Below are 26716 nucleotides of genomic sequence, written 5' to 3'. Positions count from 1 at the left end.
TCTGTTTTTATGTGAACCAGAAGTGTTGTTCAGATACTATAAATCTCACGGTCATGCCATCTCTTACCATTGGTTGTAAAACTTGTTACCTGATGCAAATTTGCCTCCATTATCGTGGTAGCTTTTTTGTATTTCTCCACAAACAGGAACTTTGGTGCGGCTCAGCTACAACTCACATTTTGGAGGTTGAAAATTATTTTCCGGACTCAGCTTGATGCTTTTAGGACTTTAATCACACTAATTTAAAGAAGTTTCTGTCAAGGTCTGAACAAAAGACTATGTTGCCACCAGGAATGATACATTTTGTACCAGTGTTATAGTTTTTACTATTCCTGATGCATTTCATGGCCCCTCTTGGTCACTCTAATCACAATGTGATTTTTCTCATTCCTATGTAAACAAGCGGTCCCAAGTGAATCAGACCAGAGACAGCAGTAAGACAAATTTTCTTCCTTTATTCACAAGAAACGGGAGCTCCACAACATAAGTAAAACTTTCACAAGTAGAACTGATAGTACAAAGCTAGCATCAAAGATTAAATACATTTTCAGGGCGTGGCTAATTATCTATTCCCCCACCTACACTATCTCTTTCTATCTTAATTGGTTAATGAGTTACGCAGTGCAGTTAATGGTTACCACTTGACCATCAGATGTACTTTTCCAGCATACATTCCATTATACTCCTTCCTAATCGTCTTCACCTTCATCATCGGAACCTAAGGCCATATAAGGAAGGTCTCCATAGCAACCCCTGGACATGGAGATGTTGAATGTCGTGTCCCCTTCTTGAACCAGCAGGGTTAGTACATTACCCCCCCTTCCCCCCCACTAATGTTCCCTGCAAACCAGTTCATACAAATTCTTATCAGGATGTTGTAGAATTACTATCCACTAGCTCCTTCCATCAAGGTCATGTGATGTCTTCCTAGACATTCCAAGTGATGTATTCTCAAAATATCTTGTGGAATGCTAGGCAGCTGGCATTAATGTATTAATATACATTAATATAATTAAGATACATGAATATATGGCTTTTCATATAACTTTAACCAGAGATACAGGCTGGGATGATTCAAGATGATTCTAAAGCATATTTGCATATATATTTGTAATAAAGTAATATAATACCACCACCATATTGGCTGAGGCAACCGTAGTAGGATACATGAGTTTCAGGATGTGATTTGTGGTCCACTTAAAATAAACACACATGCGGAAGGATATAAGCAAAACAACACTGGCCAACCAGCCCGAAGCCACTGTCAGAATGTCCCACCATCCCCAATAATGCATTCCCATCTTACTATCACCTGACCGAAGTGTTTTCACAGTTTGTTTGATAATATCAGCTTGTGATGTTTCTCTAGTCTGTTGGCCTAACTTCTGAGTATAAGTTATAGCTTGAATGATCACCCGCTGAAAATCTCTAGCCTCCTTGACAAGAGCGTCATTTTCATGCATTTGGCCATGCCACCAGTGGTACATCTTTAAACCAGTGAATACTCATCCAGGTAGATGCAGGTCCCCTAGTTGGAGGGAATCAACTACCTGTAAACACACGGAAGCGTCGCATGGGAAGGTTAGAAAGGTATATTGAAACACTGCAAGTGTCAGATTGGTCAGTTGAGTCATGACAGATGATATAGGACCCAGTTTCTGTGCAGCAAGAAAGTGGGAGCATCTTAACCCCTTCCTTAGTCGGAACCATGTATCCGTCGGTTGCAGTCTTGATAACAATTCGTCGGTCAGGATCCACGCGCCCTGAAGATTGAAGAGATCTTCTCGTAAGGAGCATTGAACTTTAAGTCAGCTGTGTTCAGAGGTGTGCCAGTTTCTGGGGCAGGCAGAAGAGCTGGACCACTCCTCTGTATCAACAGTGCAATAAACTGGTTCAGCATTTCAATAGGACATTAGCCACACAGTTTACCACTCACTAGAAAGAGTAGGATCAACATGCCCTGATCTTGTGGGATCACTGGACCTCCATTCAGGAATTTATGTGAAATATGTGAAAAAAGACACATTTTATTTTATTTTTTTTATTCTTTTTTCTCATATAAACTTTCACTATTACATGTCAAAAGTGAAAATATCATACAATTTTAGACATACATGTACAGTATGTGGCTTATTTGCAATGATTTGTTTTATCTTATTTTAGTAGTTATTTGGCATATTGTCTGTGAAATGATCCACTTTTCAGGATAGGCATTAATCCAAGTAAAGCAAAAACCACTCTTTCCACCTTCGTGCATACAATCTAAACTGACAGTAACTTATAGTTATTGTCTTAAATTTGACTTTCTTTTTTTCCCTCATTTGCTTACAAAACACATTTTATAAGAAAGCAGATTTTAAAATGCAGAATGGGTATACTGTATTACTACTGCATAGTAGTTCAGGTGGGTAGCAGCATCAGCATGCGTAGGCTGCAAAGGAACAAGTAATAGGTTTATTCCATGCTGAAAAGAGAAGAAAGAAAACACGACTGACTGCCCTATCTTTCTTACACCCGAAGAAGGCTCCACAGTCCAATGTTGTGTTTTCTTTCTTCGCTTTTCAGCATGGAATAAACCTATTACTTGTTCCTTTACTACTGTATATTTTACTTGATTTAAATACAACACAGACATTCTAATTTTTATTGAAACAGATGTAACAATAGTCATTACATACACGCATAGATAAAAGTACCCAGCTTTTCCATCCACTGTTTAAAATAATCACATATTTAAATATACAGCATAAGATTTAAAATATGGAGCTGACTAATCATCATCAGAGTCATCTACATCCAGGAAGACGTGATCAGTGTAGTCAAAAGATGGAAACTTGATTGCAAGCTCACTCCACTTGCTGAATGTTTTCTTTTGCTTGTCTTCAAAGGACACTACAAAATTTTTGATACCCAAACAAGGGCATTCGATTCCCCGGTGTACCATCATTGTACCCCAAGCCTAAACAAAAATAAACAGTAGCCTGAATCTCTGATTCTTTACATGCAATAAAATGATTACAAAATTCTTATTCATCATAGTGCTTTTGATTACATTTGTTACAACGTTAACACATTTACTAAATTTGGGGATGATAACTTTTGGCATGTGTTACAATGCAATATGTTAGATCACTGAAATCTTCTTCAGCTCCCATAGATGCTGTCGTATCTAAATGAATTTACTTTAATCCTTTGAACAGATCACAAAAAGTCCTGTTTGCAAAACAGTTCTTCAATCTGCTAATTATTTCCCTAAGATTTACAGGAGCTCACATGATCTCAAACATTTTTAAGACATAAAAATTTATAAAAGTTTCCAATGAGCTGTCCAATTTGTATTATGTAAGAAATTGCACATTTATTCAAATGCTGTTTTTTTATGATCATGTAAGACAACCAGATTGCTAATAGTTGCAAATTTCTGGTTAACAGCAGTGTAGTTTAAACATATCATATTAGCAAATATATTAAAATTTAAACAAGATGCAAAGATAAATTGAAATAGCATGAATATTTTACTTATTATTTATCATAAAAATATAATTTTTCTCTTAATTATAGTAATATTTTAAGCAACCCTTACCTGTGCACATTTCCTGCATGCTATTTCACCATTAACTTCGTAGTCAAGGAACCTTTCCTGTAGTGCTTTATTTTCTCTCACTAAAAATAGTTCTCTGAAAATAAATGAAATATATAAATTCATCATAAATAAATAGATTTATCATAGTTTTGATAGATTTCTGATAGTTAAACTCTTCAACTAAACAGGAAAGTCGGTACTCATGATAAAGGATGTTATGCGTAATATAAATAAACATCTTACAGTACCAACTGGACATTTTATTTCACTGAATTTGATTATATATTCAGAACTGTAAAAATATATAGAAACAATGTAATTTTAATTATACATATTGCAAAAAAGGTTTGTATTGGCAACCATTGCAAAGCCATTCCTAGAACATTAATAGTAATATGGCTTGAAAGGGAAATGTCTAGGACATCTGACATCATGGGCAAACTATTATAAATCAAAATATTGTTCCATCACAAACAGCAAGAATACATCTGGGTAACATGTTTCTACAACATGAAGCCTATTGCACTGTTTAGGATGAGTAATTTATGACATGGTTAATCTAGGCTCATGTGTGAGTTTGCATGGTGTCCAAATCCAAAAAGATATTTTCACTGCAACTATTACGCTTCTTTCCAATTTTTAGATATCCAATAGTTCTAAATCTCCAAAGTTTTGTCAGAAAGATTGTGTAAGAAAATATACCGTTCATAATTACTGTTCTATCGCATTACCTGTGAAAGTTCCTCATGATGAAGGTTTTAACTTAACATTTTGTGCCAAGTTTTCAAAACTTTATTTAAAACTTGCATGAATTTCAGAAAACACCTGCTTTCTGTTGAGTAAAAACAAATCAACGGGTGACAGACGCAGAGAGCGTAATTGTGCAAAAGCATGACTCGAGAAAGTGATTTAAAGAATCTGTGTGAAACATGCACGTACTGTGACACAGTTTGAAACAGCTCAGTATATTAAATGCAGGACTTACTTGAATTCTTTAGTAACATTTACATGGTGACTGTTTTCAATGACCTCAATGTTTTCACCAGAACAGATGAGTCGGCTGCAGTTTCGGCAACTAAACTTCACTTTTGATGGATCTTCCTGAAGCACCTTTTGTTGCTTTTTCTTGGTACGCACTCTCTTTTCCATAATAGCCTGAATCTGAAATCCCTTAATCTTAATACAGTAGAAAATGAACAAATTTAAAGACATCTTCACATTTTAAGAACCTATAATTTGTGAACTAAATAGAGATCTCGCAAATAACAGTGCTTCTTACTGGTTTATTTAGCATATTTATTATTGGTGTAAATTAATTTTATTAGTAGTAACTTCTCTTTATATCTTTTTCTTCAAAATATAATACACAATTCATATGGACTTGAATTAGCTTAACAGCTAATTAAACAAATTAGATATATGAATTCTTTGTATAATGCAAATGAAACAGCCAGTTATATGACTTATTAACCTTTAAGGCATTCCATGTGTCATATTTGATGCTTTATCCCAGTTTTACCTTTTTCTCATAATCTTTTTGACTTAATCTTTGTACTTTCTCAATGGCTTTCTTCATCATTTTCTCACGAAAAACATTGACTCCTTCACGTTCAACAACACCTGATCCCTCACTAGCAACTAGAGCATAAGTGCTGTCATCTGCTCTCGCCCTTCCTCTTGCCTGAAAAGAGAAACCCATCAAAGTGAATTAATGTCTAATGTAATGTTGTACAAACAGTGACTAAATCCTGTGATAATTAAAATTGAACCGGTCTCTCAATGTGTTTTTTACTGATTGCTAGTAATGTTTAGCAAACAGTTGCCTATTGCATAATTACATGCTTGCTTGTTAGCAATTATTTATAAAGCATTTCATCACAATGTGACTTGAAGCACTATTGGTAGGTGGTTTGAACAATTTGTGATTCTTCCACCACAATTCCTTATCAATCTACACTGGATAAGACTAAATACACATTGCGTTTTGCCTTTTTTTAAGACAAAACTGGTCAAGTGACTCAGCCAATTAAAATATGACAAGGAATTCACACATTTATAAGTTATACATTTGCAGTTACAATGGTGGTGAAACTGCGAATCAGAACATTTGCTAAAGTTTGCTCTTCACCGGGACTGGTGTCCGGAGTCCCATCTTGTGCCCTTGTGCTTTCAGAACATTTTACAGGTTACCATGGGAAATACCACGATTAAGCAACTTTCTAAATATGGATGGATGTCTTCTCTATCTCTTGCATTGCTGGTGATACAATTAAGCTGTGCTAAACTAGTTTTGAATAACTCACCTGGACCATAGCAATCTCATTGGTTACAAGGCCATATCGAATAACTATGTTGCATTCCTTTATATCCAGTCCCTCTTCAGCTACCGTAGTTGCGACAAGCAAGTTGATCTCACCATGACGAAATTTGTCCAGAACCTCTCTTTGTTCTGCCTGTTAAAAATACCCAGAAATAGGTTAACCATAGAAGTATTTTAAAAATAATTAGATCATTACTGTTAAAGAGAACAAAAGAATAAATTAATAGTCTTCATTCATCATGATTAAAAATAAATGATAGAAATACAGTCATTGAGTCATGTCATTGAGGTGGACTTTTCCTATCATGTCAATTTAATTTAATTTTTTTCTCATTAAAATATTCAAAATCCACAGAGGGTTAAGTTAACATTAAATACAGACATTTTTTTCTAATCCTAACAGATTGTTCTTGAGAATATTGTTAAGGTTTTGAAAGCAAATCTCGTTATTGGTGACATGTTGCACACATAAAAAAAACTATATTGTTGGTACCATAATGGCAGTTATGGTCCATAAAAGTGTCTAATATATCATGGGATAGGAATCTCTGTGATAGTACATGGAGAAAAACCCATTGATGGTAGTGCTTCCATATGAAACATGTGAAACTGTAGGAGACATTTGTCTTGCTCAGACAAGTCTTAAGTGTGATATCTAAAATGCATAAAATGAGGGTGGAAAAGGTGATGCATAGTAATGGAAGAACTTGTCACCATTTATCTGTAGCCACAGCTTACTCTTCAGATCTTCATATTCCACTTACCGCAGTCATTGGCTTTATTATACTCTGATGGCCTGCCCCAATGAGGTGACTGGATTTTACTCCAGCTTCCTCAAACTTTTTATTCTCTTGAATCCACTGGTTTAAGGCAATTGCACTGAGACGGGTCTTGGTGAAAATGATGCCTCTTGCTTCTTCTGGTTTTGTGAACTCTTCTAGTATAGTAGTCTTAAGTTGTGCCAGATTTTTATTCTCATAAGCAGCATTTTTTGCCAAATCCTGAAGAGTCTGCTGGTTATCTTAACAAAAATGAAATAGATGTACAATTACGTTGTCACAGCATATGAAATTATTTTCATAGAAACTGTGAATATACTTTTATTGAATGATCAATTTACAGGACAAACACAAACTGTATGTTATGAACAAAAAATGAAATGTACCTTGAAATAATTTAAAGAGATATTTGTCCGTTTCACTGGTTTCTGCAAACATTGTGCTATTTTCCTCATCGGGACGAATTTTGTTTCTTATTTCTTCATCATAAAATTTCTTCAGAAAGTTAAAGGCATCTGACATTCTGATTGTGTTATTTTGATTCAATGCCTCATTGTATTTACGCAGATGCTCAGCACAGACCCGAACTTTTTGGTTTTCTTCTTTTGCAGCTGCAAAGAAATAATGAAAATAATTAATCACAGTTTACTTCAAATTAGCTTTACAAAACACAGCTGTGCACATAAAGCCTTACAATGTGAGGAGGGAATTCTGCAACAAGCCACTTCAACTTTGACCAATTGGACAGGAACAGCTAGTTGAACACCATGTTTCATTAACTTGTCACCAATTGGAACAAAACAGTGTGCATTGTTCAGAGATACAGTATTATTCACTTTTGTAGTATAGTAGTAAATTACATACGTTATGTCCTTGGCCATACCTTTTTGTTCCTTCTGAACTACCCACTGCTCATAGTTTTGAGTGCCTGGGTCTGAAGATGGTTTCAGGTTGCTGTGTTCATGTATATCTTGCATAATTCTTTTAATTAGATCTCCAAAAGGATCCTGAAATATAGAGTGGATTGCTTAAGAAGTTAAAATATAGTTATGCTGATTCATGATTCCTTCTGTTCCGATTACCTAGACCAAATACGTCTTGTGCATTGGTTAATTGTAAATGTACTGTAGCATATTAAAGTCAATGTTATTAAGTGATATGCCTACAGTTATGCAGAATTTTCAGTTTGTGGTTCCTCGTATTCATCAAACAATACAATACTACAATAAGATTCTTCTAGTGCAGTTTTTGCAGTTTCATTCACTATCTATTACTTACAACATGTTTTTCTCTCCTACGACAACATACAGTATATGGGATCTGATTGGTGAAATATACAGGTGTCAGCGAGTGATTGTTGTTCATTGTACCAAATGTCTGGAATGTTTTCCTGTTTTCTAAATTTGTCTCCCTTTGGGTGGGGAGTATTTTGTTAAGAACCATGTACATACATTTTATGATGCATCCATTTTCAGCAGGTAAAACTGCATATACATAGTCAGGCACCAAATAAATGGAAAATTATTTGTTTCTGTCAGATTTGAAGTATGCAATAATGTCTTTCATGAACTGTTAAATATGAAGATGTAATTCAGGGCTAAATATCTCATGAAAACTGTGTAGACAGTGTTAAACTGGATTCAGTATGTACTGTATCTAGGCAGTTTAAAAGAACCTACCTCTTTTCTCTCTTCAGCAATTGCAATCTTTTTGTATGGCTCTTTTACTTTTTCTCCTAGTTCTTCAGCATTAATCTGCACTGTCATTATTTTGTATGCATCCAGATTTGCACAGATCTAGAGAAGTCAAATAATTTGTAAATGAATTGCCAAAATTGTATTATAAATTAAAAAGGAATTTAACAACAATGTATACAGTATACAGGGGTGCTGAGGTGTTTATTTAATGAACTGGCATACAGTATATCTAGCACTCACATAAAGTAAAAATAATGCCTTCAGCAGAAAGGTACAGTGTATATAAAACGTATTGGTATTAACAATGGTACAACACGTTATCTAATTATGTTAAAATATTATATCCTTTTAAGACTTGTTTCCTAATGCTATTTAGTAGGTGCAAATCATTTTCTGTTTTTATATATTTTAAAACTATAAAACACCAAAAAATAAAATAGTTTTATTGTTGAAAGGGGACACACATCATTGTATTTTCTAACAACAAGTTCGCTTAAAGTGGACTCCTGAAGAGTTCACTTCTTGGAGAAGTAAACTCTTGTTAGCAGGCTTGCAGCCTGTAAGAAAAAAAAACCTGTTTTCAATATATTGCTCTTAAACGTCAAATGTGTAATAGCTAGTTTTATGGCTCTATAAAGCCCAGGGGATTTCTAGAACTTTGTAAACAGAGCTACAGAAAACACAACTTGAGAGAGGTCCAGATTTTTTGCAAAATCCTGTTCCATAATATGTCTCAGAAATTCCATTCATCAGCTGCTTACTTTTAAGATGTGCTCTTCTGCTTTCTGGGAATTCTTGGCACCCCCAACCCCAGGAGATGCTGTTAACCCCAGAATCTGAGGAATGGGAACAGGCTCCTTATTCTCTTTCCGGAGTTCTTCATTTTTCATCTTTTGCTTTAAGTAGCGTGTCATGATATTGTTATATACTCCTCCTTTCTGAGTATGATGGCATTCATCTATCACAATGAGGGAGATATCTGTGTATAAAAGAAAAACAATGCTAAAATACTTTTACTAACAGAATACAATTTAATGGACAAAAAGTATTTTAGGGGCATATTTTATACGTAAAACTAAAAATGTGGCTTCTGGTATTTTTTCATTCATTTTCTTTTATTTTTAATTTCACTGCCATGCATCAGCTAAACCTTTGCCACTGATGCTCTACATTTTGAAATTTAAATATGTATTCCTTTTTGTATAAAAAGAAAAGTGGAAAGGTACATAATTTATATTGTTTAAAGGTCTGTCCAAGACATTGTTGGCATTGTTTTATAATGTGTATAAACTCCTTTCTAACTTTTCATGGAAATTTACTGCCTTTCTTAAAATGCAGTATTTTAACATCTCAAAAGACAAATATGTTGAAAAACTAACACATTTTCACTGTCAGAGTATGAAAAATAGGTGATAAAATGCCTACGTTTACTAACAGAAGTTTAAGAAGGTTATTACAAATGCTACCCCAGAGGCCAATATAAATCTGGAAAGGAACATTAAATTTTCTGTCTGCCACAATGACAGAATTTCTCATGTGAATTGTTTTATCTGTAGACTGATGACTTGAACAGCAGTGAGACCTGGAAACCAAAGACAAAAAAACATCCAGGCTTTTAAACAAACAGCATATGCTATACAAATGGGAATTCGACTTTAGATTGAATAGTGCCAGCACAGCCAACCAAGAGAACTCAAGGACTGAGTCTGTCAACAAACCCTTCTGAAAGTACAGTCCACAGGGGTACAGTTCTGACCACACATTTAGTCTCTACTCAAATCTGTTGGAACATTCTGAAAACTGCCAAGCTCCCAAAAGGAAAAGAAATATCGAGAAACCAACCATGAAAGTACATTTGGAATATAAATGCAAATGCTAACATTCCAGAAAAAATACTTTTTAATATATACTGTATATATATTCATTTACAAGTGAATATAATTAAAGTACAGGAAGGGGTGATCCTATAGTTCATCATTGCAGAACACTGTCTCCAAACATATTGCCACTGCTATCCTCATAAAGTTACATTCTTTATGGCAGGAGTTAGTAGTGTTTAGGTGGGGTACGCTTGCAGTGGTGAAAATTATTTCCTGTGCATTTGTCTGTGGGAAAAAAACTTTTTTTTCTCTTTCAAATTATTTTCTCCCTGTGTTGCATTTTACACCTTTAGGAAAAGAAAAAAAATATGTGGAAGGGGGACCTCCCATCCTGGTAAGCGAAAAATGTCTGAAGAGAATGCTTTGACTGCAGCAATTTCTTTTTTCATTGTCAATTTTTGCTTGGAATTATGCGGATTACCACTCCTCCATTCTCTATTTGTCTGTGGGGAGGACTGCTAGAGAGTTCCGGGTCAAGCGGAGGATAGCGAATAGCGAAGGATCTTCAACAGCAGTGATGTGGTCAGCCGAGTTCAAGTGTATCTCTTTTGGAAAAGACCTTACTTAGGTCATTTCATATAATACTTTTAGGATAACCAGGATCTATATCTTTTATAATGATGCTTCAATGCATGAACTGATGGCTGAGCATAGGCAACATTAAACTAAAGGTACAGCAAAGCATTTATGCCCATTGGTTCGAGAAATTAAGGCAAACCACCAGCCAAAAGAGGAAGGAGACTGACCCAAGGTGGATTGTGTTTAATGATCCAATACCTACTGTACAGTATGTGCAAATTTGCTCAAGCAAGTTACCGTTCGTACAGAAGCTGCTGAATCAAAAACATTTCAATTCAGACCTGGGTCTCACTGAAGATCATTTGTTTTTAATTTTGAAAATCTGAAGTCTCCCTGATGCTGAGCTATAAAATGAGAGCTTGAAACATGTGAAGGAGATGTGTGCTAAGTACAGTGAAGCCAAGAGGAAACATCTTGAAAACTGATTTAAACCATGTGGCAAAAGTCATATGAATTTATTAACGCAGATGTGTACATTACATTACTTTTACATTACTTAAATGGTTGTATAGTTTAATATTTTACCTTTATTTCAGATTCTGTACTATTTTTGTAGCCCTGCTTAGTGTAGCAGACAGAAATTAATATACAGTAAAATATACTTTTAGGAAGTTGTGTTCACTTCATGTTCACTTCACTTCATTTTTCATGTTATGTACTGTATGTACATTTTAAACAACAATTGTCAAGTTACACAAAACTGAGCTGAATGTTGTTTTTTTTCCTCAATGAACATGTGCCATGTTCAATTCTGTAATATAATTATAAATAAGGGAAATATCATTATAAATATAAATTATTAATAAGGGAAAACAATAAACAAAGGTACATTACCTGACATACGAACCCCTTCATCTTCCTCATTTTTTGCCTGTGAAAAGGAGTTTTCCAGAATCTGTGCCGTGCAGATAATAATATCATTGTTTTTGACAATGTCAGAGAAGGAGATTTTCAGTTGTGAATCTCCACTGACTCTTTCCACCTTGTACTGGCTTTTTAGGTGCTTGCCAAACTCTGTGCGGTAATGCTGCTCCACCAGAGGTACCTGCAGAAATAAAAATATATATATATCCACAGTCAGAATGCCAAAAACCAATATAACTGTGCAGTTCTGAAGAGGAGGAGTGTTGAATGGTGAGACCATAACGGTGTTGAGCTCCAGTGTAGACCCCTAAAGTGCTAAAAACGATTTGTGAGGAAAGAAACAAGTACAAGTAGCATCTGTGTAATGAAGTACTAGAATCTCCAAAAATGGTATTTCAAGATGTACAGTATAAATGTGAATGCTGTGTTAGTGAAGAGATGATGAGAAGGTTGCTAAGTAACACGATAGGCCTGCTGTCATATAAAACTAACCATAAATACAGATAATATTAGAAAATGAATGATACATTTATTTCGATATAAAATACAATAGTATATATATATATTAAGTCCCATGTAAGTCAAAAGTTTATTATTATTTGGCTCTTATAGCATTATGTTTGAAGAACATCGTTTTGGTCCAAAAGCCCAGGAAATGCAAGAGTGGTCATGTTGTGGGAATTATATCTTAAACACTTGTGTCTTGTAACTTTCTACTCCAATGGTTGTAAAAGTATGTAGTTCTGCTTTTGTCTATACAGTATATGCTGAATTGTCAACGTATGTTATGTTGCAAGGCATATCTGCCATATGTTCCTGGCAGAGTTACAAAAACAATAAGGAACTTGCTTGACTGCTTTACAGACCTTACTGTATAAAAAGACCACTCTTTGAAGACTTCTGCTACACGGACACCCGAATTGCTGTAATTTGTTTGACACAACAATATTGATCAACTAGTGTAAGTGTAGAGTGAGTCTGCGTGAGAAGAAATACTGAGTTTGTAGGTTTGAAATACCTTACTTGGTCAGATAAATGTATACTGTAAATCAATGCAAATCAACTTCAAACACTGCATTAAATATTTTATGGTGGATAGATTTTGTTTGAGTAAGCATAATTGCTTAAAAGTGAGGTTTTATTACTGCAGTGTATTCTATGTTTTTTGGAGTGGTGATGCATTTGAAAGTACTACACCAAAAATAACATTTCCATTTGTTGAACACTTCTTAAGCTCTTTTAAGCAACTACAGTATAGGTATGTGATAGCTTAATAAAATTGTGAATCACCACAAACGTAAAGGAAGATGAAGACTACACACAACACTAACTTTTTAAACCCCCCAAAAAATCATGGTTTATTTTTGTACTTCATCAAAAAGATGATACTTTTGGACGTTTTGATGAAAAAGTACCCATTGGTAGTTCCATTCCAAATTTCAATTTATTTTGCTTCAGTAGACCTTCTGCCCTCCCTTTGTCATGCTAATGAAAGAAAGGTGAGGGGTGACAGGCCAATCATCCATTTTCATAATGTGTTCTCCAAAGAGTGAAGAAAATGTGATAATTGTTCTGAATGTTTCTTCTTACATATTCTTTCTTCTCTTTTCATACATGTACAATTTTTATGTTACTATAGAATTACAGTATGCATGAAGCCAAACTGAATTTTATACTGTATAGGGCAATTGTTTAAAAACAGGTTTGAATTTGCTTCTAAATACAGTGAATTCTAATTATGTATAAATTGTCCTGTTTTTTATTAGAACTGGAGTGTAGTAAGCTAAAACAATTTTTGAAACATTTGTGATAAGAACACAGATATGCCACTAGTGAATGATATGTTTTAGTTACATTTGAGGTACAGTATAATACAGCTTTATTTACTACAGAGATGTTTTTTATGTTGGATTTAAGTACAAAATTTTCATTTTCAATTTATTTTTATACTTAATAACATTATTTCTGCATAACAATTGTGAAATAATGCAAGTTTTGGTCATTTTTATTACGTCCTGGTTGTGAACATGTTTTTAGGCGTCTCTATTAAGTACCTTGTTCACTAGAACTATAGCTTTCCCAGGATGTTTTTGTATTCTCCTCTTGTCCAGATGTTGTTTTGTGATGTAGACTGCAACCCTGGTTTTTCCACTTCCTGTTGGTAGGCATATAATGATGTTTTTGCCTTCTAATGCTGGTTTTGCTACCTCCATCTGATAATCTCGAAGAACAATCTCAGCTTCTTGAAAACCCCCAGCACTGGAATCTGAAAAGTGAAACAGAATTTCCTGCAATTACACACGAATTACAGACGTTACCCCTTAACATCTTGCATGATATCAAAACCTCTACACCAAATCTCACCAGCATGAACCCTTCAAACAGGATATTTGAAAACATTTTAGGTATTCTCTGTACAAAAAGAAATTAAACAACTTTTCAAGTAAGAATGCACAAAACCTAAAATCATTAGGGGCACGAGTTCATCCAAATATTCCCATCAGGGATGGTTATTTTTCATAGGGAATGAGTTTTACTTATTCACAAACAACCTAGGGCACAGTTTAATCCACAACTTCCTGGATAGCATTTACAATGGAGCATAAACAAAATGACTTTTGTTCTTAGGGACAGCTTTATACATTGCATGTTGTAGAATACTTTGAAAGGGTATTTGGATTGGAATTTGGTGTTTTCTGAAAGCAGACATCAGCTTTCTAGTAATAAAAAAGTGTCTTGAGTAAAGCAAGTGCTTATTTGGTTATTACATAAACTGTTCAGATATATTATGCACTCCCCAGCTTCATATTGTATCAGTCTTCCCTAATAATGTTTTAGAAATCCTCCTATTCACCTAAGGTATGTCTGGGACAAAATGTCCTGTGGGTTACAAACAGCAGAAACCATATAGAAAAAAAAGAAGTGGGCCTCTTTTCACCAGGAAGCAGACTGCCCCTGATGGTTTCCTGTCTTTTTTATTAGATATTCCCAGACCCTTTTTTATTAGAGAGGAAATTCCACAATTCGCCACAGTTAAAATGGTAGAAGCCAATAATTTATCAATTGTGTTACAACCATCCCCATCCATTTATATTTACGATAATATCAGAAAAATAAGATTAAACTTAAAATCCAAGAAGTTGAAACTGCTGTACAAATGAAAGAAAATATCAGCAGATCAGTCTTCCAAAATGAATCAAAATATTAAAGGCCATTTTGAAGTTTGGGATCTTTTTACTTTCCAAGAGGCACTAAAAAAAGAAATTTATTAGCAGCCTTTTTGGACATTTTGCCTTTCTAGGAAGTTATTACATCTGGCAAAGCTTCTGAAATTTAGAAGATAAAATTAACTGGCACTCATTTACTTCTTATCATATTAAAATGTTACATTGTTATAAGATTTCAAACTGGTTTTAATATGATTTAATTACAGTCTAATTTACAGTTAATGTTAGGGATATATACTGGCTTGTGCTAACACATATTAATCTCTACAAGCCATATGGTTTTAACATAAATCATTACACTGTAAATGCCTCATCTTTTAATACTGTCTGCCTAATACTTGATGAGTAAATATTGTGGTGATATACAGTATAAGAAGATAATTATAATTAGGTTTCTTTAAGAACAGTAAACCTAGAGATAAAAAAGCAAATGAAAATGATATAGTGCAAAGTGATTTGAATCTGTCATGAACTGTTAAAGTTTATTTCAGCCATCACTGACACGTTATGCACCTTCAGTTCCCTTGTCGGAATGCATTGAAATATTCTCTTTTAGGATTTCAAATTGGATTGACATAGGCAGCTGGGGAATTTATCATTTACTTCACTGTTGGGTTTAAAAAAACATTCTGAATCTGTACATACTGTTAGCAACCATCTGATTACACAATGAAAAGTAGAAAGTATGAACAATGTCCATATATAATTCGAAGAAAATATCATACTCCAACAGGATTGCAGAAATAAATAGATGAACAAATAGCAACAGGTGTGATTTAATCTAATCTTTAATTCTACTCTTTAAGATTCATTTTTCTCCAGACAAAGAAAAAATCTTACCACAATAAAAAATATCAAATGTTTAACTTCAGTGTATCAATCCAATATTGAATAATTTCATTTTTTTAAGATATATGTTAAGAAGTAGTTCTTTAAAACTTTACGAAAATAGTACTGTAGCTCAAGATCTTGTTTCCATTTCTTGTTTCCCTCATTGTGTCCTGAATTATATTTATTATAACATCTTTAATGTAAATATGAAACATGACTAAAATATACCAGATTCATCAGTTTATTTTTAAATTTTCCACTTAATAAATGATAACAGCATGTGCTGGCATAATGACACAACCTCAAATGCAGATTGCTGCCTACTTAAGCATGGAACAAAAACATTACATACACACCTAAAAGCTTCTGAAAAGCGTATGCACTGTACATCTTAAAAGCTTAACAAATATGTGGCTTTTTATATATACGCAGCACTTCTGCCCTGTCTCATCTGGATGGATTCACTTTGCAAACAAATATATGACTAGTCTCCTCAAATGCATTTCAGCAAGTAATAAATCTGATAGCTGCTGCAATTTATCTAATGTAAGCTAAATGGATCCACCATAAAAAAATACTTATGCAATTGTTCCCAGGTGTCACTTTAAACAAGATAACTGTTTTTTTGGAGTTATTGGGTGTAGGTTAATGCAGTGCCTTAATCATACCACAGAGTGTCCATAGTTCACTGTTAGAACAAATATTAACTTCTATCTGTATTTGGTTTTTCCATGCTTGATGAAGTATTGATGCACTTTGGTTAGATACACAACTCTGTCATCCTTCCTGTTTAATCACCTGCTTGACTCATGTTGTGTAATGGACAGCTTTTACCTTTTTTTTTGCTGCGTGATTGTATATGTATGAAGACAGATCATATGTATACACATATGAATATATCAAAATATGTAATAGGTTTACTCCATGCTGAAAAAAGAAGAAAGAAAACACGATGTTTCGGCCGTGGAGCCTTCTTCAGGTGTGAGACTCACACCCGAAGCAGGCTCCACGGCCAAAACATCGTGTTTTCTTTCCTCTTTTTTCAGCGTGGAATTAACCTATTACTTGTTCCTTTGCAGCCTACGCATGCTGACACAGCTACCCAACTGAACTATAAAGAAATATACATATCTTATAAGGAACACCTTTCAGAGTCATGGTGTCTCTTTAAGAGCAAGCAGTTGCTAAGAATAATGGGAATTAATATTATTTAGCTATGACAATGGAACTTATGATTTTACATGTGAGTATCCACTTCTGCAATTCCCCTTGTTTGATGCTAATAATATATCCATGGATCAGCTCTGGAATGGTTAACTGATGATTAAATTATTAAGCTGCCTGCATTAGGCTCTGTTCTTCCTAAGGTTTTTGGTAGTCTTCAAAACTGAGACTGAGTCTTTGCATATTCACCTAACAATCATGAGCAACCTCTGGTTAGATGTGGACAGATAAATATCCATCACTGGTTGTAACATGTATACATACAACCAGCTATAGTTAAAATTTCAAATGTAAGCAGCACACATGCAGTATATGACATTAATCAGTGACAAGTAAAGGCATATAATGTGAAATAAACATATGGTTTCGTTTTTATTCTGCAATATCTTAAGTCAATGTTAAGAGATAATTATAACCTGAACACACATATTGCAGTCTGAAACATTTCCTTTTGCACTGAACATATGTAAAAAATGTATTTCTGGCATAATATCCAGGAAGCAAACAGTTTACAACCAACTGTTAGGATATACAGTATATCTACTGTATTTGTTTATGAAAGAATTATAATGATTAAAGCAACACCATTTTGTGCTTTTTTCAGCACAAAAGTCTATTTTAAAGAAGAGTTTTTTTTTAAAGCTGCTTTTATTTAAATCCAGTTTGTATAAAATTGTTGCAGCAGATTGGCATTTACATTATGCTGTGTTGACTAAAGGCTTGGAGATTACTTCTTGGCTTTACTTGAATACAAAATAAACAAAGAGGATCTGCTTATTTTTAAAATGAAACAGTATGTAAGTGTGCACATAACACAAGGTGAATCAAATAATAAAAATAAAATATCTAGATTTATTTCATTGTGTCATCTTAATAACAGAAGGAAATACAAGCATATTAACATACTGTATTATGTTTTTCATTGCTTGGGACAACAAATAATTTTTTCCATTTTCCATTTGTCCTTATTTATTTTTCCTATATACAGTATTTGGGTATCTACAGTCCTTTAAAAGAAGCAAAAAAGTAAAGGAACATGATTAATGTTTCAAAACTTTCAGGAAATTCAAAACTCAGATGATATTTTAAAATACTAAGCTGCATGTGTTTGCAATTCAGAACACTGGCTCCATTACATACAGTACACTTTAACCTCAGTGAGGTTTGTGGCGTTACACATGGAACATATTTTCATAGCCAGCTAGGGTGAATTGTGTTTCTTTGTCAGTGTTCATTGTTTAATTTTTAGCTTTCATTAAGAACTAACAGAATATCTTCCAGTTCAAAGCTACCCTGCGTTCTTTTGGTTACTGTAAGAGAATGATAACTCTCCATGACATTTTTTTCTCCTTTTTTATGTTGATTGGATAGCATTCAATATAGGAGTTTTCATATGTGTACTTAAGATATGCAGCTCAAGACTGATGACAGATCAGATCCTGTTGTGTTTTCACAGGAGCAGGTCATTTTTAATGGAGTAGACCCCCTTTCCGCTGGATGCTGTGTAAATGAAGAATACAGGGGTCTGATAGGCGAATCACCCTTGTGTTGAATTCTCATGCTGTTTTTTGCAGAAAAGCATGGGATAATTTTTTTGAGTGAATTATTGATAAACTGATGCTCTGCTGTTGTGTTTCAACATGTAGCTCACGTGTTCATGGGAGCTTTATGTAACTCTACTTGTTACAGTACATCTTATAATCAGGTGCAATAAAAATTATATTGTCTGTCTTTATCTTGCTTTACTATTACAGTCAACTATAAAACTGTGATACCTGTTGTACAAATTGATAAATCAGTTGTTGAACCTCAAGTTTATTTATATGTTCATGTGAAATATGGGTTAAGTTCTTGTGTACTGTATGTCCTGTTTTTTATATCTCACGTAATAATGGGATTAGTGATACTTTGGAAAAAAATACATCTTGCATTTATTTTGTCACTGTACTTGTTATAGTACATCTTATAGTCAGGTGCAATAAAAAAATGTATTGCCTGTCTTTATCTTTCATTACTAATACAGTAATTGCATTACTAATACAAACCACCATTGTTCCTGTTCCTAAGAAAACTAGAGTTAGTTGCTTGAATGACTACCGCCCTGTTGCACTCACATAAGTTTTTATGAAGTGCTTCGAGCGGTTGGTCAAAGCACATATCGTCTCTTCACTGCCTGACACCCTAGGCCCACTGCAATTTGCATATCATCAGAACAGGTCAACAGAGAATGCTATCACTACTGCCCTCCATACCTCTCACACCTGGATAAGAAAGGAACACATGTGAGAATGCTGTTTATTGATTACAGTTCAGCATTTAATTATTATGTAATTTTATATTGTAACTTTTAACTCATGTAATTTTTATTCTATTTCCTCCGGTGAGTTACGGAAAAAAACATTTCATTGCCAGCGGTTACTGCTGTGCACTGTATTGATGTGCATTTTGCAAATAAACTTTGAACTTGAACTTGAACAGTCAGCTATGAAACTGTGACAACTATTGTACAAAGTGATAAATCAGTTGTTGCATCGAGGTGATTGCTAAAAAATGAATATTAATATACAGGAACAGAAGAAAAAAATAAATTTTGAGTTTTCAGAATCATACTGATTTTCACATACAGGATATCAATGTTTACATTAATATTGTTTATTGAACAGATATGTACAAGTAGTACATTTTAAAATAGTTTGAAAATACAAAACTTGATTTCATTTTTTCTAACAGATACTGTAGCTTTAGTGAAGCATTAGGCATTCAAATTAGTAAGTGAAGCACTTATAAACATTTGTGGCAGGTCATGTCAACTACTTTTATGATTGGTGAATATAATATTTCCTTCAGGAGATTCCATGTGTGAATGTGATGTCAGTATGAGGTCTGACAATATTGATGACTTGATCTGTCTGTCAGAGATGACGGGGGTTACTTAAAATACCACCTTGGACTAAAAATCAGATAAATTCTCAACAGTACAGGTATTGACAGTTTTGTGTCTCAGTAACATGTTCAGGATTCCTATATTCAAATATCAGGTGCTATGTACAGTATTGACACTTCTATTATGCTTATAACTTGTTTGCCATTGTGATCAAATACTGAATTTAGAATATACTTATCTTTTGTTTTACTGATCACTATATACTCGATTGAATGCAAACACTCTAACACTGTTTAATATTCTCTGTGAATCATCATTTTATAGGACACTTTATTCATAGAGCAAGAAAGGTCTTGAAAACATCCTTCAACAAGGATGAACAAGGCTTCACTTGAAGGGTGGTTTATGACTGGATTTTAAATACTCCACCACCAAATGTTTCAGTTTGAAGCTAATCAGCATCAAGACTTTTTACAGTAGCTGTGTTATTTTTTTGTTCTGAAATGACAAATAATCACTTGAGAAGAAGCAACTGGGAGATTTACTGTACTGTACACTATACAACAGATAAAAAAGAAACAGACTGGTGTGGGAAGTAAATGTAACCACTGCACAAACACAATCCAAAATATTGTATGTCACCACAGCCTGACAGTCTGAACATATTTAAGGAAAGATCTGTTTCCACAAAAAATAAAATATAAATAATGATTTGCAGCTACTGATGAAATACAGAACAAGAGCTTGGCCATAGCCACACAAATGAAAATAATATAAGTCAATGAGGTAATACTGATGCAAATTAATTTCAGAAAACTAAAATGTGCTCTAGCTGTTGTAATACAATATCCGATGTGCCCAGGGTTTCTTCAGCAGTTTTTTCCACCAAACAAAGTCAAACTACTCAGCAAGAATTAAATCTATGAGGGATGATTATATGCTCTGATTTATCTGAGCAGTCTAAATACATAAATTGTTGTTAAGGCATGCTTTTTTCTCTGTTACATTTTGGAAGTACAGTATATTGTAATATTAAACTGTGGCTGCAAAACATACTGTAACTCTTCTGTCCAGTTTTTGATATTTTAGGATTTCTTGAAACTTGGTCCAAGAATAGTACCAAGTAAAGGAGTAGTTTAGTCTGAGGATGCTGTAAATTCCATACCTGACTCTGAGAAGTCATTGGATTGCAAACTGTTTCCATTCACGGTCAGTTCTTCCTGCTTCTCACCTTCGGGACCATCTGAGTACAGGTCTGAAACTGAAATAAACACTTATATCTGAATGGGCTAGTTATTTGACTGAAAGCATTTATTTACTGTTTGTGTGGAGCACGTATAGAGGTACTCTGTAAAAAAGCTAATCGTTTTTGTTTTGTTGTTCCATTTCTATCTAGTTTTAGCTATCTAAAACAAACAAAAAAATTATATACTTCTGGGTTCCCACAGTGCCAATATTTTTTAAGCCCCCTGCTTATACGACATGATTCTAGTACAATGTAACATACAAACTGAATGTAAGGTGTAACAAACCCATCAAAATAAAAGCTCCCGTTTAGTACAGCTATGTGCACACATACTGAATAGCCATGTCACTCTGCATGATTTACTCTACATTCATTTAATACTAATCCTGAAGAAGAATAAATACATGCCCCTTTTCTCCTAATTCCTAATTTATTGTTTTAATATTCACTTTATAATATTTAACTCCAGTACTTTCATATTGTTGAGGTTCTGCAGCTCATAAGCTCCCCCCAGTGGACACAATTTGTATATCATGTAATACCTATAAGGTAATTCCAACAATCTATTTTTTCTAAGGGTAATTCATTCTGCTGCATCACTACTGAGTTTTTAAATACTAGTTTTTAATACTATACTAACTATACTAATGTAACGCTGTTCATAAAAAAGTATTGCCTCTTTTTTACTAAGCTTTCAGAAGGAAAGCTACAGGATCCTAAACTGTAGATCACAAACTTAGCTAATTTGCTGTAATACAGCTGGCAGTTAGTTGTCTAGATACTGTAGCTCTTGGTTGCAAGACATTAAGTGAAATGTGGCTGTTAGTTACTCTTAGTTACCCCAGTCTAGTACCCACTTTCACAAACATTACTGTCTCTTGTTACTTGGGAGTCTTAGAAAAGTGATGGTCCCTGGATACTGTATATATGAAATGGTGGAACATGATCGTGCAACAAAGTCCAATATAGGTCCATAGATTTACATGATGTTTATTAATTGTTACACCCTGATTGATGAGTAAAAATAGTCAAGAATGACCTAGTATGTTTAGGTTATGTGAGGAGGCAATACTGGAGCGTAACTGTAAGTAAAATAACAGTTTATTATTAATTTAGTTATAATAATTATATTTATCCAATGTTTATACTTTATTATTATTTGTTTATAGGTTCATATTCATATCTGAAGATCACTCTCTAAATTCCAATTTGATTTAAATGGACAATTCTCATCCACTCTTCACTGGTAGCAAATAGAGTGCACAGTACAGTATCCTACAGCCATCCCCTTATAAAAAACAGGCCTATTTTATGTTTGATATAATTTGCAATAGAAGAGCTTCAGAAAACAGAAAATAAAAAACTGCATGAGTCATTGTATTATGGTATATTTAAAGTGCATGGACAAACAACAATCATATTTTTGTATCTTAGACTTTTAAAAAATGCAGTGAAGATCAAAGTGTAAATCTATTGTACCTGAATGTATAGATGTGTCATCGATGGATTCATCCAAACATCTGTCAACACTGTCCACACTACTGTTCAGTGTCTCTTCATTTTCATGAGAGTTGGAACTGTTTTCTTCTCCATCCTTATTTTCAGAGAGGTGATCCCCCAGAACTCCAGACTCATTGCCTTCACCTGTGATATCCTCTAAAATGACAAATGTAAAACTTTTTAAAAAGAATAGAAACGTTGACCTAAATATACCTAAACATTTAAAATAATTTAGTTACCTAAATAATGTTACCACTTTTAACTACTGCTTCTTTAATAAAGATCTGTGACGCCAGGCCAGTCTTTACACTGCCACAGTGCCTTTGCTATCATACCATAAGGCCCTATCTTATTAATGAAACCAACATTACTTTGAAAGGTAAAAATGTTCTCTCTTACTATGCAAGATATTTAATTTTAAGTTAACACAGGTCATACTGATAAATGCATTCCATGTGGGTATAATATATTAAACTTGTCTTTGACAATAAACCAAATAAAGACTATTTACTGTATAAGACTTTTAGAACTTACAGTAGTTGAGTTTTGAAAATTAGAGAACATTCATCCATCTTTATTAATGCATTTATTATCAGGAAGTTGCTTATTTGTGGGGAGCATCGCAAAACCCCACAGTCTATACCATATATACTGTATGGGTGCAGGACTAGACCACAGTCTGGAGAGGACGTGCCCATCACAGAACACACATGGACAACATAAATATGCCAATTAAGCTAGCCAGCTTGTCTTTAGGGATGATTGGGAAAACTGAAACATCAGGAGAGAACTCATGCAGATCTTAGGAGACCATGCTCCACATAGAAAGCACCTCAGACGAGTACTGAACCCTGGAGCCAAGAACTATAAGTCAAAGTGCTAACTGTCCCAGCATGGTGCTGCCCAGGAAAACACTCAGGAACCTTCAGCTCCCCAGTAAGAGCTTCATACCTTGTGATGACTCTTCAAGGGGTACACCTGTGAGTTCCTGGGCAAGATCCTTGTGTCCTGTCTTTTCTAGCGCCTTCAGAAAGTTTGAAAACCAACCAGGTGGCTTCTGAATTATTCTTCTCAGAAGCAATCGCGCACCACTTCTGTTTCCATTGTTTGCACATTCTGTCAAAATCTAAAGCAGAAATAGTATACGTTCATGTTCATTTACGTAATTCTGAATTTAATTTGTAATATTTTGTGGAGAAGGTGAAATACCAGTCTGTGTGCTTGTATACTGTACATTAAGGAGACATGCAGAATGCATTTTAATATATTATCACCAAATACAATTATTGTGAATATGCAAAACAGGCCAAAATATTTAAATGAAAAGTAATTGTAAAACAACCTGACAGCTACTATTCTAGTAGAAGGCTTTTGCCATTAAGAGTGAGAATGAAATGACATGATATCTGTGAATAGACCAACTGAATTGTCATGCAGCAGTTATAAGCTGTACTAAAAAAAAGATATTTCAGAAGTCATATTCCATACTTCTAGTAGGACTGCTTTCAGTTCAGGTTTTAATGGCGATTATGGTATGAGACTGAACGCTATGTTGCACTGCTCTGCTTTCTCCAGTTTTATCAAGGCCTTAACCTAGGAATTCAACTGACCAGACAAAGTGATGAAAATCTCTCACGCTCTTGCAATCGACACTGTGTATTGCCTGTTACTGAAAGAATCGGTTTCCAATTCGTGAATTTTCACAAGTGCGTTTATATTTCTTAGACTAGCTTTGAATTTATCGAAAAAATAACAGCAAGGGGGTAATTAACAAAAGTGTATTCATTACTTGTTACAAATATTTTCAATTGCAAAGAAAATAAATGCTGCCTGTATTATGGTAAAAAACGGCATTACAGATTGCAACTTCTGGTCTCTGAAAATCTGAATATGTGTTGAAATTAGTACTTGCTTGCCGTCTTGTGGTTAACTTCTGCGTTACAGTTTAACATTTCTTGTAAAGTGCCGGTTTGCCGAAATCATTATAGTATGTACAGTATACACAAGAAAAGGTCTCTCTGCCTAACTTTCGGTCTTCACTATTTTAATGAAATAAAAAGCAAAACACGAAAAGGATATCTAAAATAGAAGTATCTGTACTTTCAAAAGGTAAAGGTATTTTAATATAAATATCGAAAAAGAGCCGTTGAACAGAAATAAACAATAACTGAGACTGCACTGCAGATAACTTAGTTTTTAACCATAAGGGTTGTCTACTATGATTGATGACTTTAAATATTCTGCTCTGTTGTTCTATGAGAGTATTTCGTCGGTAAGATAAAAGATTAATAATAAGTCTGAAAATTCTTTTGCTACATTTTCAGAACATCATATATAGTATAAACTATGTATGTCAAGCTTTATCAAGTGTAAATTACGTTCGTATTACATAGAACCCTTGCAGCAGTAAAATATTTCAGTAAAATATACAAAGACGACGTGGGAAATGAGTTTTTCTTCAGTTGTGACGCTATAAAATAAACACGGAAACGAAAACTGGATTTCGTATTTTATACCGGTTATGCGCAGAACTGGGATGACCGGGGTTATGAGTAGGTTTAAGGGTTGTTTTTACTACCGTATTTACCTCTGCAACCACGCCTACATTTTTGTAGTCAGACTCGAAACAGCTGGATTTTGCGGACCGGGGTAAACCTGTTCTTGGGGCATTAGGATTTTGGAAATAGGGTGGTGTGTTGTTTGTGGGTGACTTCTGAAGACATGGCACAGTCGTGACCCCACGAACGACTCCTGTGTCCACAGCCTCACAGGATTAAAGGAATTTATCTTTCAACAGAACAGTAACAGATGCTAATCCCAACCATAAAACCCAATTTTGCCAAAGTGTAACTAGTGTAATAGTGTGCAATTCCAATTTAAAAACATCTTGCTATTCCAATTAAATCATTTTGCTTCTTTACAGGTTTTTATAATTTAAAAAAACATTGTGATATAAAGTATATCACACTAATAATAATCCTTGTCTATGAATTGGCCTCCTCACTGATGTGAGGTGAGTGTACAGGCGCACTTTGGCTGCCATCACATCATCCAGGTGGGGGGCTACACATTGGTGGCGGTGGAAAGGAGTCCCCACTACATAAAGCTCTTTGAGTGGAGTGTCCAGAAAAGCGCTATATATGTATTGGGAATTAGCATTAGTAATAATCTTAAAACACTTACGTTTTCGTTGTCTTCAGTAGTCAGTATATCCAGTGTATAACAGCAGAAACTGACGTCTTTAGTTTTCATTTTGTCTACAAGATTAGGAACAAGGAGCTCTATGAGGTGAATGCAATGATCATTTTCAGCTTCCAAAGAAGGTGCTGGGAGTTCGTCTGGATCCACATAAACTGCAGCATGTTTACAACCTCCAAGTCGAAGTGCATTGACAAATTCCCTATGCCAGCCGACAGGACGTGGTTTCCTGTTGATTATTGTATCAAGAAGGAGATCTGCAGCTTGGATGTTACCCACATTTTTTGCTCTTTCAATTATCGTTTCTTTTTGTTCCCGATCTATGAAGCTGATATGATCCAGGACGGGCTCTACTTGAATAAGTCTCCTAATTCTGTTCCGAAAACAATCATCTATTAGCCAAAACCAGGTCTCATCGGGCATAGAAGAAGTCATTTTTAAAACCCAGCTCAGTGCCGATTTGTTTTGGAGCGAATGAAGAGAACACTCCCGGCTTGTGAAACAGCTTCTAACCAAAAAAGGCCGCAGTCAGACACGGGTTTTAAACGCCCATCTTTCACTTTCGATTCCCTAATCTGTTTCTATACGTAATACTTCGTAAAAGCAAACGGTACTTGTGGAAATCCCAAAACAGTACAGCATATGACCACACATAGCCCACAACGTTTACTAATTCACTAAATATTAATGCAGTTTAACAAATAAAGGTTTTTGTCTGAAACAAAACATAAAAAACGTGTTAAACCCAATAAAATAATAAAAGAGAGACTTAAATCTCCTAAAGAGATTAGTAGAATTTTAGGAACAGTGTGATTATTTTGCATTTTTTACTTTCTAAATGTACATTTTAAGACAGCACAGTTGTGTTAAATTGTGATTTTTATTGTTGTATTTTACTTTTACT

At 34.4% G+C, this 26716-nt stretch overlaps 1 protein-coding gene across 1 annotated transcript; it reads right to left on the bottom strand.

The window, feature by feature from the left end:
• Window positions 1–2025: 2025 nt before the first annotated feature.
• Window positions 2026–26373, bottom strand: ifih1 (interferon induced with helicase C domain 1). Its single transcript, XM_088929856.1, has 16 exons — window positions 25798–26373; window positions 23566–23740; window positions 22594–22770; window positions 21034–21129; window positions 13757–13968; window positions 11673–11883; window positions 9141–9358; window positions 8362–8478; window positions 7566–7689; window positions 7069–7293; window positions 6668–6924; window positions 5887–6036; window positions 5103–5264; window positions 4569–4759; window positions 3584–3677; window positions 2026–2959 (listed from the first exon to the last, which is right to left on the bottom strand). Exons 1-16 carry the CDS (start codon window positions 26245–26247, stop codon window positions 2771–2773), a joined length of 3048 nt encoding a protein of 1015 aa, XP_088785982.1. The 5' UTR covers window positions 26248–26373; the 3' UTR covers window positions 2026–2770.
• Window positions 26374–26716: the final 343 nt, after the last annotated feature.

Source organism: Atractosteus spatula, chromosome 13 (assembly GCF_055471065.1).
Source record: "Atractosteus spatula isolate fAtrSpa1 chromosome 13, fAtrSpa1.hap1, whole genome shotgun sequence".
NCBI classification, from domain to species: Eukaryota; Metazoa; Chordata; class Actinopteri; order Semionotiformes; family Lepisosteidae; genus Atractosteus; species Atractosteus spatula.
Note: the sequence above shows the minus strand (reverse complement) of the source record. Positions and strands in the feature narration are given on the sequence as shown.